Here is a 14894-nt window from a genome sequence, read left to right on the forward strand (position 1 = left end):
GTATATTAATAGTCACTTAATGCACAAGATCATTTGAAAATTAGCATTTCCTATAAATATTTGCACAAAGGGTAAAAAATAAAATGGATCCAAGAGTTTGGAAATCAGAGCCAGTTCATCTAACAAATATCTGAATTCAAGCTTTTGCATAGCATGCAATGATTAATTTTAATTATGCATAGTTTCTACAATTCTAAGAAAATGCAAATGCCATTCTTCTCTGATCATAAACTTTTTTTTTAATAAGGATTCTATAGCCAATTCCTTTTCCATTAATGCAAATTAATGGAACACTAGGTAAGACTGTGTAAACATGATGATTGGGGGCCAGTTGTTTTCTTTTTTAGGTGCTGAACAATCATCAGTGTTCTAAGTACACTGAAATACTGCAGGCATATCACATGTCATGCTAGACCTGCAATATTTATTGATAACTCAAAAACAGATAAGTTATATAGATCCTATTTGTACAAAAATATTTGTAGCAGCAATTTTTGTGGTGGCAAAGAGCTGGAAACTGAGAATGGTAAGCATTTTAAAATAATAAGGTTGAAAAAACCAAAGACTGAAGCTTTTGGAAGAATTCACTATTTGACAAAAACTGTGAGGAACACTGGAAAACAGCAACTTTGACTATATTAAATTTCAAGGATTTTGCACAAATAAAATCAATACAATTAAGATTAGAAGGGAAATAAAAATGGGGAAAATGTTTATATTGAATGTCTCTGACAAAGGCCTCATTTCTCAATCTGAGAACTGATTCAAATGTGTAAGACCTAGGTCATTCTTCAATTAATAAATGGTCAAAAGATATGAACAAGCAGTTCTCAGATGAAGAAATCAAAATCACCATTAAAGAAACACAGATTAAAACAACTCTGAGGTACCACATCATAACTATTAGATTGGTTAAATTGATAAAAAAGTAAAATCACAAATGTGGAAGGTATGTGAGAAAATTAGATACTAATACACTATTGGTGGAATTGTGAATGGATACAACCATTCTGGAGAGCAATTTAGAATCATTCCTAAAGGGCCATAAACCTACATACCCTTGGACCCAGCACTAAGTCTGTATCCCAAAGAGATCAAAGATAGGGGAAATCAACCTACCTCTACAAAGATATTTATAGCAACTCTTTTTGTGATGGAAAAGAACTGGAAACTGAAGGGATGTCCAGCAACTGGGGAACTAGTTGTGGTATTATAATTGTAATGGAATACTTTTGTGCCATAAGAAATAATGAACAGGATGATCATAAAAGAAAACCTGGAAAGAGTAATATGAAGTAATGCAAAGTGAGATTTATATGAAATGATGCAAAATGAAGTGAGCAGAACCAGGAGAAACTTATGTGTAAGTAACAAAAATAACATAGGGTGATCAAGAGTGAATTCAGCAGTGCAGAGATCCAAGACAAGAGAGATTCATGACAAAAAAAGCTATCCACTACTATAGAGGAATTGATGGAGTCTGAATGTAGATTGAAACATAACGTTTTTCACTTCATCTCCTTCATGAAGTTTTCTTAAGTCATATAAGCAATATGTGTCTTCTTTCACAATATGACAAATAAGGAAATATGTATTGTATTATATAGCAGATGTATAATCTATATCACATTAGCCACCATCTTGGGGAAGGGAGAAGAGAACAAAATGTCAAAAAACAAATATTAAAAATTACATCTTCTAAAAAAATAAAATGTGACTGTTTAAAATGTCAGACTAATACAAATATTTTAAAGAGAATATGGCAATATAGAAAAATTATAAAATTGATGAACTACCAATTCTATTACTAGGACTCCATTCTGGAAAAGGATAAAGGGACCTCTCTCCCCAAATTAGGTATATATAGAAAAGACAAAAATTGAAAACCATTCATACTCCAAATAATTTAAAACTCAGCTCAAGCATCACCTTCTACATGAAGCCTTTCTTAGAGCCTTTCTTACCCCCCACCCCCCACTCAAATTCTCTTTTAAAATGTATGCTTCTGGGGGAAGCTAGGTGACTCATTGAACTAAGAGCCAGGGCTAGAGATAGGAGATCTTATGTTTAAATATGGCATATACACTTCCTAACTGTGTAATCCTGGGCAAGTCGCTTAACCCCTATAACCTAGAGCCCTTAATTCTTCTGCCTTTGAACACACACAGTATTGATTCTAAAACAGAAGGTATGGGTTTAAAAAAATGTAAGCTCTTGAGAGCAGGAATATATTTACTTTTGCTTTTGGAGTCTACTACTTACCACAATGCTTGGTACATAGTATGCATATATACTGATTACAATGTATTTGTTTTTTGAAGGAAGAGGAAGGAAAACTGGGTCAGATAAGGTGGAATTTCAGAGATGTTTGAAAAACTAAATTTCTTTTGGTTAAATGCTTGTTAAAAGCTAGGAGAATCGAGAGCTGAGTTCTTGTTTTTTTTGACTATCCTAAATTTTTTATTTCTGCTTTATTCAAATAAAAAGTTTGAACCATATCAGAAATGACATCATTGGGCAAGTTTTACAGATATCAGCAAAGTATTTTGGCATAAAGTTTTCTACTACAAATTTGAATTTTTAGTTACTTGTGATAAAAAATATAAAATGACAAGAATTTCACAATCCAGACTTGGGCCTCAGGTGCCATTTAGTTTAATTCCTACCTGAAGAGGAACCCACTCTGTGATTTTAGCTTCTGTTGGTAAGACTTCCAGTTACTACAGTAGAATTCTTTGAAGGCAGAAACTTTTTAAATTTTATTTTTTGAACTCTTAACTCTCAGGACAATACCTTTCACATAGTAGTCTAACATATCTTTCATGATGAGTCTGAAAATACTTGGAGAAGACTATTGAATCCTTCCTGAATCTTCTCTTGTGTCAGGAGGCTACTTCATTTACTTAGTAACAAATACTAAATATCTTGCTTATTATGCCTAGGAACTGTCCACTTTTGCCATGTTCTGAAACTTTAAAGGTCCTGTTCAGCTATTAGGAAAGGAAAAATACTGTGATCAGATTTTTTATCTATGGTTTCCCAGGAGAAATTTTGATGTCATATTGAATTGCAAGGATAAATTTGTTATTAGTGGTTATAGTTCTTCATAATCTGGATATATATTGACAAATATTGTGCCCATTACACAAATTTTAGCCAGATTGGCCTAAATTTGCTGTACATGACATTTCATCTCCCACCCTCCCTGCCCTTCTCAACTCTGTTTTTTAGAATTCTTATTTTCTAATCAGGCAATGTATCATCTTCCAAACCAGGTTTTCCTAATTCCTCCAATTGTCAGGAACTTCTCCCCTACTCAAATTACTTAAATTTTTTTTTTTACTTTTTCTTAACTATGTTGTTTCCCTTTAGTAGAAAATAAAGGCAGAGGACATTTTTGTTTTTTATCTCCAGAGTCTGGTACATTTTAAGCACTTAATAAATGCTTGCTGAATAAATCTCTTAATTCCTTAAGAATCTATCATGCATAATCAAATGAGGGTAGTTGTACACTTTAGTCAACCTGATGTTAGTCTCACTTGAAAGATTCAAGTCCTAAATGGAATGACTACCATCTTCTTATTGGGGGGGAATAATACACAACAATGATTATCTGTGGGGAGTTCATTACTTTATTGGTCATTGGTCTGTTCCCTTTCTTTAGCCACAAGGAGAATGAATCCCAAACAAAAGACCCTTACATTTTCTATAACATAAAATAATACATTATATCAATATACAGTCATACACACATACTTAATTCTATAGTCCACATGACATAATCACTATCAGTATATTTATAAAAAAGCTCCATTTTGCAATCATTTCTCCCCACTTGCTTTTTTTGGTGACTTGTTGCCATATATTTGTCACATGTATTGTAAAGTGGTCCACACTTATTTTAACTTTTTGGAATATATATTCATCATCTTGGGAGAAGAATGAAATGATTATATTTTGTGAGGGTTACAGACAGACCAAAGGGCCAATTACAGGTACCTTTTTTTAACTTATTCTTTCTCATGGCTCATGTTAATATCTTATATTTTCCACCCAGTGTAATTGTGGCAAAAGTGGTATAACTGAAGCATAACAGGAGAATACAGTCAATGGAGAACATTACATAAGCATTATCACTAACAAAATGTGTATTATTATAATACATAAATGAATCCCTCAAAAGGGAAAATTTGTTTATCAGTTTGTCAAAGTCATAAAATAAATAAACCAGTTATTTTATTTTCAAATAGAACACTTGTTTTCATTAAACATACAGGCATAACTTTTGTGCTACTATAGTTATCCAATACATATTGATGAGCTGCTGAAAAATAAGATGTTTAAAATTTATATAGTAGGGCTGTTTTTAACTTCAATTTTGAAGAATGCGTACAAAAGATTTTGGTAAGTTCTTTAAATCAAGTATTACCAATTTCTACATTTTTGTGGCGTCATTGTGGATCCAGGCTCAAATCTCAACTCAATTTGTTAACAGTGGTAAGCTCACCCTATGTTGGGAAAATTCTCGAGTGATAACCAAAATTTCAAATTTATTTGTATTAAATACAAGTCAATTTTTAATTTGTGTTGGGGAAATATATCTATTAACCACAACTACATAATTGTGTTAGCTAGCTGCCTTTTTCTGGTATTAAGCTATCTGGAAAATACTATTAAGAACATCCTTTTCCAGTAATGGGTTGGACCAGCCTCTCAGGGACTGAAATGTGAAATATGATTCCCTTTTCCTTAATTCTAAAGTGATATTTACAATAATATTTAATAGCCCAATGAATCACAATTCTTCATTATAAAGATATGCTTTCCAATATAATTAGATACATGTATAGGCTAATAAGGAGATCTCCTTAGAAAATGCTGCATATATACTGAAAAAGTCTTACTCTATAACTTTCCTTTTCCTAGATAATGATAACCACTTAGCATAACAACAGTTTGTTACAATATACTTTCATATCATGGAATGATCTTATTTGGTACTTTATTATTTTACACATACATTTTTTAGAGTTAGAGGCTTCCCACTAACACAGGGAAGCATTTTATTCTTGTCAGTGAGCTGTCTCTAAACTACATACTATTTACATTCTTTCTAGCTTCAATTATAGTATGTCGATTTTCTAACCTGGGAGTTTTATCCAATTTTTACTTCAATTATCTAGATTTTGGTGACTACTTGGGCCTAAACCTCTATGGCTACTTGAATCATTATATTAAAGTATGATAACAAGATAGATTGCATGGCTGTAGTTAAGTGTCGGGTTTGAAACCTGGTTGAGACAAGTTCAAGTCCTACCTCATATATATATATATGTATATGCACGGTATGACCATAGTTTGGATTATGGATGGCAGTAGAAAATGTTCTCTACACCAATGAAATCACAGATTCAAGCCAAAATCAATAGGCTTCATAGAAGAGTAGAAAAAAATGTCTTCAAACTTGTTGCTAGAATTCCAATGTTGCATTTTTAAAAATAAAAAGTGCTAATTTTTATAATGAATTAGATTATAGAATTTATACATTAATTCAAAATAGGGGGAAATTATCTAATGATTTTAGAGAAAGGGACAAACAGTCATCTAGTTGACATGGCAATGGAAATAGAATAGATGAACAGATTATCCCCAACAAGTGGGACTTAAGGGTGATTGCAGGCCTAGGATTCTCAAATATCTGGTAGGGGTTTAGAATTACCATATAAGGAGGAAATGGTAATTAATGTTTCACATTCTCCACAGTGGCTATTCTGATCTTCAACAGGGAATTTATGCCCACTGAAACTATACTAATTTAATCAAAAGATCTTTGTTTTTTCATTTGATACAAAGGTTTTGAGTGCTTTCAGACATTCATGACACTGTTAGGATTTTTTCTTTATTATGTCTTCTCTTATGTCTAAAAAGATTGGAACTTTGACTGAATGCTTTCCCACATTCGTGACATATATAAGGTTTTTCCCCAGTGTGGATTCTTCGATGTTGAATAAGAATTGAGCTTCTGCTAAAAGCTTTTGCACACTCATCACATTCATAGGGTTTTTCTCCACTGTGAATTCTCTGATGAAGAATAAGGGCTGAGCTTTGACTGAAATTTTTACCACATTCATCACATTTATACTGTTTTTTACGAGAGGGAGTTCCCTGTCTTCTTTTGAATTTGCCATCACTTTCACAGGATTCTCTAAATTTTAAAATCTGGGGAACATTCATATTGAGGGTACCAGAAATACTACCATGTGACTCGATATCAGAAGAAATCTGCTTTGGAGCCAGTTCTACATTTTCCACTCTGGTATCATCACCTGAAACAACAAACAAAAAATAAAATATCTGTTCTCTGTGCTATGAGGGGCACATGATGACCTAACTGAAATATAAATGTCCTAGGAATTAATGGCTCATAAATATCTGTAAAATATGTCACCACAGTATGAGAGAAAGGGAAAGCAAGTCAGAAGATTTTGGTGGAAGAGAAAGGTAACAGAGTGCAGGAATAGCTGATCCAGATAATTGAAGAGAACATATGAAAGGTAGAGTTATAATTGTAATGTAATGCAAGAAAATGATGAAAAATCAATAGTTTAGAAAAGGCATAAAAATACTGAAAAAATATTACCTTAAATAATTGGCCAAATGGAAAAAGATGAATTTTAAATTTAAAAATTAACTGAATTAATTTCTTAAAAAATAGTTGGTCAAGTGGAAACTAATGACTCCATGAGACATCAAGAAACAATAAAACAAAACTGAAAGAATGAAATAGGAGAAAATATGAAACATCTCACTGGAAAAAACTGACCTGGAAAATAGATCCAGGGGAGGTAATTTAAGAATTATTGGGCTACCTGAAAGCCATGATAAAAAAAAAAAAGAAATCTGACATACTCTTTCAAGAACTTATCAAGGGACTGGAGAAATTCCATGTGAACTGGAAAGACCTTCAGGAATTGATGCAGAACAAAAGGAACAGAACCAGGAGAACACTGTACATAGAGACTGATACATTATGACACAATTGAATGTAATAGACTTTTCTACCAGTAGCAATGTAATCAAGGAAAAATAATCTAAATAAAAAAGGGAGGGGAGAATTATCAAGGAAAACTGCTCTAATATTATAGAACCAGAGGATTAAAAAAAATGGAAAGAATCTACAAATCATCTCCTGAAAGAGATCTCAAAATGAAAACTCCCAAGATATTAAACCAAATTCTAGAGCTTCTAGGTAAAGGAGAAAATATTGCAAGTATGCAAAAAGAAACAATTTATGGAGCCAAAGTCAGATAATATAAGATTTAGCAGCTTCTACAATAAAGGATAAGGTGGTTTGATTGTGATATACTGGAGGGCAAAGGAGCTAGGATTACCATAAAGAATAACCTACCCCAAAAAACTGAATACACACTTGGGGTAAAGAAATGGGCATTTAAATAAATTTATTGATTTTCAGGCAGCCCTGATAAAAACTGAGAGCTGGAAAAAAAAGCTGACTTCCAAATAGAAGACTCAAGAGAAGCATAAAAAAGATAAACAGGAAAGAAAAATCATCAGGAATTCAGTAAGGTTAAACTATTTATACTCTAACATGGGAAGATGATGATTGTAACTTCAAAGAGCTCTATCATTATCGGGACAGTTAGAAGAGTATACATAAGACAAAAGGCTGGAGAGAGCTGACCTTGATGGGAGATTTCAAAAAATAAATAGGTGGTAAGAAAGAAAAAAGCACTGGGAGAAGGGGAAAGGGATAGAGATAAACGAGAAAAAAAAACTATCTCATATAAAAAAGGTGCAAAATAAGAGCTTTTATAGTGGACAAGATGTGGGATAAGGCTTGCAGACAATACTTGAACTTTACTCTCGTAATTAGCGCAAAGAGGGAATAACAAATAGACTAAGTTGGGTATAGATATCTATATTAGCTTCCAGGAAAATAGGAGGGAATAGAAGGGAAGGCAGGTTGGGAGGGATACAGTGGTCAAAAGCAAAATACTTTTGAAGAGAGGATAGAGAGAAATATAAACAGGAAAATAGGATGGAAGTTAGTAATCGTAATTGTGGTTAAAAAAATCCTCAATTAAATATCATATTTGAAATCCTGAAAAGGATCTCTCAAGGGAGAGATTATTGTATCTAAAAGTAAGAAAACTTTTGAACTAACACATGTGAAAGGGAATTCTTTATTCTCTTGGTCTATTTTGAGTTAACACTTACTTAACCCCTACTTAACACTTTGTTATCAAGTAAGAGAATTCACAAGTCACTCACTTGGAGAGCTCTACCTTTTTAACCCAATCAATCAAAAATTTGTGAATCCCATGATAAAAGTTGACACCTTCAGAGGCCTATGATAGAGTTGACACCTTCAGAGGATGAGAAGTGAATTCCACAGACAGTGCTAGACATTTTGGAAGCTATGATTGATTGGCCCCTGTGAAGAGAGGAGGGGACAAGAAGTGACTATTAAAAGCCCTGAACTTCTTGAGCTGGAGGTCAGCTTCGAAAGTTGTCCTCAAAAGGTTGTAGTCTGTCTTGTTATCAGGGTTGTCTTTGACCAGCCTCTTGGAGGAAACTTGGGTGAGTGATTGGCTGGTTTTCCTTTCCTGGCTTGTGGGAAGAGATTAGTGATGGAGACACTTTCCCCTCTTGGAGGAGGCCTTCTTGGTGGAATGCTAGGTATTCCAGTTGGAGGATTAACAAGCCCTGCCAGGCTGAGCCTAGCACCAGAGCAATATTTAAGTGTGAGAGACTAGATATCTTCTCTACCCTACTTTTTTATTTTTCAACTTTCATTCTCTCCACTTATTTTGTAAATAAAAGCTATTAAAAGTCATTTTGACTTGAGTTATAATATTTTAAAATGACAATTCTATAGAATTCTCACATATTTACAAATCCCAAATTTAATCCTTACATACAACAAAGAGCTGGTTTGGGGGAGAAAAACAATAAAATAGACAAACCATTGGTTTGTTAACTGGGGGATTTTCATAACAAAGATACTGGAGTGGTTTGCCATTTCCTTCTCCAGGTTACTGTACAGATGAGGAAACTGAGGTAAAAAGGGTTAAATGACTTGCCCAGAGTCACAGAGGCAGTTGTTTTCTGACCTAGATTTGAACTCTAGATTCTTGAGATCTATCCACTGTACTGCCTAACTGCTCAAAACTATTGGTTATTTTGATTAAAAAAAAAAGGAAAACAAATTACCAGTATCAAAAATTAAAAGGGTAAATTGACCATAGAGGAAATTAAAGCAAGATATATTTTGCCCAATTATATGCCAATAAATCTAACAATCCAAGTGAAATGGATGAATATTTACAGAAACATAAACTAAATTCACAGAAGAAGAAAAAGAATACTTAAATAACACTATCTTAGAAAAAGAACAAGCCTCAAAAAGCTCCCAAAAGGAAGAAAGCTCCAGACAAGACAAATTCACAAGTAAATTCTACCAAACATTTAAAGAACAATGAATCCCAATACTACATAAAACTATTTTGAAAAATAGGCAAAGAAATCCTACCTAACTCCTTTTTTTTTTTAACTCTTACCTTCTGTCTTAGAATCAATACTGTGTAATGGGGGGTTAAGTGACTTGCTCAGGGGCACACAGCTAGAATGTGATTGAGGCTAGATTTGAACCTAGGATCTCCCGTCTCTAAGCTTGGCTCTCAATCCACTGAGTCAACTCCTTTTTCAACACAAATATAGTATTGATACCTACACCAGGGAGAACAAAAACAGAGAAAGAAATCTATTGACCAATTTCCCTAATGAATATTGATGAAAAGGTTTTAAATAAAATACTAGCAAGGAGATTACAGCAATATATCACAAGGATCATATACTATGATCCATTGAAGTTTATATCAGAAATGTAGGGCTAGTTCAATATTAGGAAAACTATCAGCATAACTGACCATATCAATAACATTATCAAGAAAAATCATACAATTATCTAACAGAATATAACATTCATTCCCATTATGAATATTAGAAAGCAGAAACCTCTATCTAAAACCATCAGCAAGAAATGAGGATATGCTGGAAGCTTTCCCAATGGGATGAGAGGTAAAAAAAAAAGGATGCCCATTATCAATGTTCAGTATTGTACTAGAAATGGTAGCCAGAGCAATATGAGAAGAAAAAGAAATTGAAGGAATTAGAACAGGGAATGAGGGAACTAAACTATCACTCTTTTCATATGATATGATGGTATACTTAAGAGAATCAACTAAAAAAACAGCTGAAATAATTAACAATTTCAGCAAAGTTGTAGGATATAATATAAACCCAGAAAAAATCATCAGCAACTCTATATATTACCAATAAAGTTTGGCAGCAAGAGATAGAAAAATTTCATTTAAAATAACTCAAGACAATTTAAATACTTGGGAGTCTATCTGCCAAGACAAACCCAAAAGATATATGAACACAAAAGCAAAACACTTTTCACACAAATAATATCAGATCTAGACAATTATAGAATATTAATCGCTCATAGGTATATAATAAAAGGATAATTCTACCCAAATCAATTTACTTATTCAGTGCCATACTAATCAAACTACCAAAAATTATTTTACAAATCTAGAAAAGCAATTCACAAATAATTTAAAAACAATTTATTTGGAAGAAAAAATACTCAAGAATATCAAGGGAATCAGAAAAGAAAAATGTGAATGAAGGAAGGTGAAAAGGTGGCCTAGCAACACCAGATCTCAAATTATATTACAAAACAGTAATTATTAAAACAATATATTGGCTAAGAAATACAGTGATAGGTCAATGTCCACAGTGTTTGAAAAACACAAAGATCCAAGCTTTTAGGACAATTATTATTGGACAAAAATTGCTGAGAATTTTGCTTGACAAAAACTAAATAGAGACCAAAATTTCACGCCATATACTGAGATAAAATAAAAATGAGTACATGCAAAGTAGGAGTAAAGGGAATATTTTATCTGTCAGATAAGGGAAGAATCTAATGAATAAACATGAAAGGAGATTATAGGAATTATTGAATAATTTTGATAACATTAAATTCAAAAGTTCTTTTCACAAAAAATGTAGCCAAGATTAGAAGGAAAACAAAAAACTGGGGGTAAGTTTTTATTGCAAGTGTCTGATAAAGGCCTCATTTTTCAAATACATGGAGAACTAAGACAAACTCACAATGATCAAAGGATAAAAAACAGACAATCTTCAGAAGAAGAAATCAAAACTATAATAATAGAAAAATACTCTAAATCACTAACAACTCTGAGATACTCACCTATCAAATTGGCTACTATGACAGAAAAGGAAAATGACAAATATTACAAAGTATTGAGATCCATCCAGCGGCCTCTCTGAGGATTTGAGGTTACTCCATCTAGATGTGACGATCCGGTCGATTAATGGAGAAGATAGACACTGTGTGCTCAGGGCCACAAGCATAGGCGTCACACAGTGTTCTGCCATAGCATGGAGACTTGTTTATTATATAGGGTTTGAAGTACATACTTCTTTGGCACACAATTTTCTACATATATGTTTCCATGAACTTAACAAGACGCACAGCCTAAGGAGATACTCAATGAAACATTGTTGCTATAGATGAATGACAGACAGGGTGATCTAGAGGTTAGTTCTCCCTGACCTAGGAGAATCAATGTTACTTTTGGTCAGCTTTCACAATCAATCACAATTACTTAGGAGATGGGTAACAAAACATTTTGTAGCTAGGTACAAGGTTAGAGGGCAATTTAATGACAGACCAAATTTGGAGATTTCCTCAATTTACAAGTCCTATTTTTTTTGTGTGTTACTTTAAAGTACCAGGCAATGTTGCTTGGTTTCTGTCCATAAACAGAATTCAGTGAAGTATGTCTTGAAAGTGATTGATGTTCTTGGCTTGCCTGGCTTGTAAAGGGAGTGAATGTAATTTCTGTGGAGAAGGAAAGGAGGGAAGTAATGGGTAGTGATCTCTAGGTTTTAATTCTGTGAATGTAATCTTTTAGGGTAATAGTCTAGGGGGATTAAAGTGGGATATATATATATATATATATATAGATAGATAGATAGATAGATAGATAGATAGATAGATAGATATAGCCTATAAGTATTTGCTCTCATATTATTTCTCCTGTATTGGGGAGGAAACAATAATCATAACAAGTCCATTAGTTAGGAAAGTTGGAGAGAGAAGCCACATAAGGGGGTTAGTGGGGGGCTTTTTCCTGGGGGGCTGTCTTGCAGTTCCCAGCTTCCCAGACTGTAACCATGTCAAACAGTGGGAGTTTGTTGGCTCCCTGCAAGAAAGGATAAAACTGTGCAAATCCTTTGACTGAGCATTACTACTAGTAGATCTGTATCCCAAAGAAAATTTAAAAATTTTTTAAAAGGGAAAAGCACCTAGATAGTAAAAAGGACTCGTAGATATGACTGAAATGACAGTGTGGTATAGTTCTAAAAAAAGAAAGAAAAGCACTATATTTAGAATCGCTGGATGGGTTTGTGTGGAGTGGAATTCTGGGGGGCTCATTCCTCCATGAATCACTCTAATGAACAGACAGGAGACTTGATGCTGGCAGAGTTCACGTGGCTTTATTCATGTGTGTGTGTGTGTGTGTATGTGTGTGTGTGTGTGTGTGGGCACCAAGTGAGGGAACACTGCCTGGAGAGAGACAGCATCCTCACAGGATGGGGGGGGGGGGGAGAGGAGGGGGAGAGCAAGGTAGAGAGAGAGTAGATTCATACTCTGAGAGGCCTCAGAAGTAGTGGGCACAAACGCTCAGATTTACTGGGATTTTATAGGAATCCAACACAATGCTATCTCCACTTTCCCATCATTATATCTTCTATCCTTCTTTTATCCTCCTTATTCTTTCCCAATGCTTCTGAGTGTCTTTTCTTTATCTTCCAACATTCCAAGCATATGGGAATATTTATTAGGCTTGCAATTTTCAGTTGAGTCAGGTTTTTAGGCCTGTCCAAGGATTTGAAGTATTGCAATAATTTAAGCTCAAATACTCTTTGAAACATTTCTCAGGCTATAGCATCACTTAGGACATGTATTTAAGATTAAAACTTGTAAGTTTTGAGGTTTCTCTCCTAGGAACACCCAAACCTCTTCCCACGGGAAAGAAGGGGGGGGGGGCTCTTTAGACACATTTGAGAATATCAAAAGGCCTATACTTATATGTATTTATATATATGCTTCGGAGGGTGTTCTACTCTTCAAAAGAAGAGATTGGTATCTCCTTGTGGAAGGCACCTAACTTCACTATTTTTCTATAGGAAGTTGCCAATCTATGATTATTCATACTAATCAATGCATATTAGGGAATAAAGCAAATTTCATCCCACACAATCCTACTGATTTTCACTTCAAAGTTTGCATTATTGCCCCTCCCAATGGCCTTCTCTCCTGTAGAGCCAAAGCACTGCATTTGTTGTAGCATCTTTATTGGTCTTCTGCTTTCTTAAAATCAATATTCTAGGAACCTTCTGGTCAGGATGAGGTTTTTGAACTACAATATGCATATTCATAAGAATATAGACAATAACGATTATGACTGGAACAACATATGTTGTTCATCAAACATTGAATCTCACTATACTCAGTCCATGAAGCAGTATTTGCCCCTGAATTAATTGATACAATTCACATTCTTATTTATAGCTACCCAACAGAAGAGAGATTCCACACCAGCAGCTATCTCATTTCTAGCCTTCAATTTATCCAGGACTCCTCTGGGTACCCCAATGATATCTAAGTATGCTGAGGGAACATTTGAGCCCTTGAGGGGCATTTCTTTTTTAGCCTTGTTTTGACTTCATTCTGGGTTTGATTTAGATACACTACAATAAAGGGAATAGCCAATTTCACTAGAGCACACGTACCAGGCCAATTTACCAAGACCTTTCTCAGCATAGGTTCTCCACAGAACCACCAGAGATCCACCCTTGGTATCCTCAGGTTAGAAAAATTCAGACATATTAGTCAAATCCCAGATATGTAAACACCCCAGCTGTTGTGGGCCAGAAATACTTCCCACATGTCATGAAATACATGCTGAGTGTTGTAAACCTTGAAATTTCTTAAGACTTGTGAATGTTGGAAATTTCACCATTGGAAAGTTTCATACTTGCAAAAATTTCCTACTGATAGTAAGAACTCTATTGGAATGTGAATCCCCTTGGCATGGGAGGATCCTTCTCTTCCCTACTTGGGACTGCTTTAGGACAGAAACCTTTTGCTGAACAATGGAAAGGGCTTTGACCTATGCTTAAGCATAGAACAGGAAGTTCTTTGAGTCATGATTGATTTTAGAATTGATACAATAGAGATACTTGGAATGACAGAACCAGGCCTTGGAAAATACAATTTCCACCCTACTTAGAGTAACAGGATTTAGGAAGGGATGCAGCAAAGGATCAAGATTTAATTATTTGAGAATATGACCTTCAACAGACATGTGCAAAGCCACAGACCTCTGGGTGGTCCTGGGTTAAACTAGAACCACCATTGGCACAGGGGAGACATCAACAGTGATTGGTAGATGTGAGAACTGAGGGGAGGGAACTGAGATGGTTTCCTTAAAGATAGCGGGGTCTGAGGAGAGGGGGAAGAGGAGGTTTTGCTCTGAGCGAGGTGGCTCTGAAGGAGGACTGAGGAGGTTGCTCTGTGGGAGGACCAGGAGAGAAGGCTGGCTCTGCAGGAGGAGAATTCTCTGGAAACATTTCTTGAAAGGAGGCTCTCTTGAAGGTGGAGCCTGAGGTTGGCATGAGAAGCCTTACCTAGAGAGATCTTGGGTGAGTGATAAAACCAACTGACTGATTTATTCATTCTTATTCCTTTCTTACTTTCTCTCTTTTTC

The 14894-nt window shown here is 34.6% G+C and overlaps 1 protein-coding gene across 1 annotated transcript in view; it reads right to left on the reverse strand.

The window, feature by feature from the left end:
- LOC103094665 (paternally-expressed gene 3 protein) overlaps nucleotides 1–14894 on the reverse strand; it is a 53774-nt gene that overhangs the window by 11648 nt on the left and 27232 nt on the right. The window contains exon 5 of the mRNA XM_007483387.3: nucleotides 5882–6326. Within this exon, the coding sequence (XP_007483449.2) occupies nucleotides 5882–6326 (445 nt within the window). The remainder of the gene's footprint in view (nucleotides 1–5881; nucleotides 6327–14894) is intronic.

This window comes from Monodelphis domestica, chromosome 2, assembly GCF_027887165.1.
Source record: "Monodelphis domestica isolate mMonDom1 chromosome 2, mMonDom1.pri, whole genome shotgun sequence".
NCBI classification, from domain to species: domain Eukaryota; kingdom Metazoa; phylum Chordata; class Mammalia; order Didelphimorphia; family Didelphidae; genus Monodelphis; species Monodelphis domestica.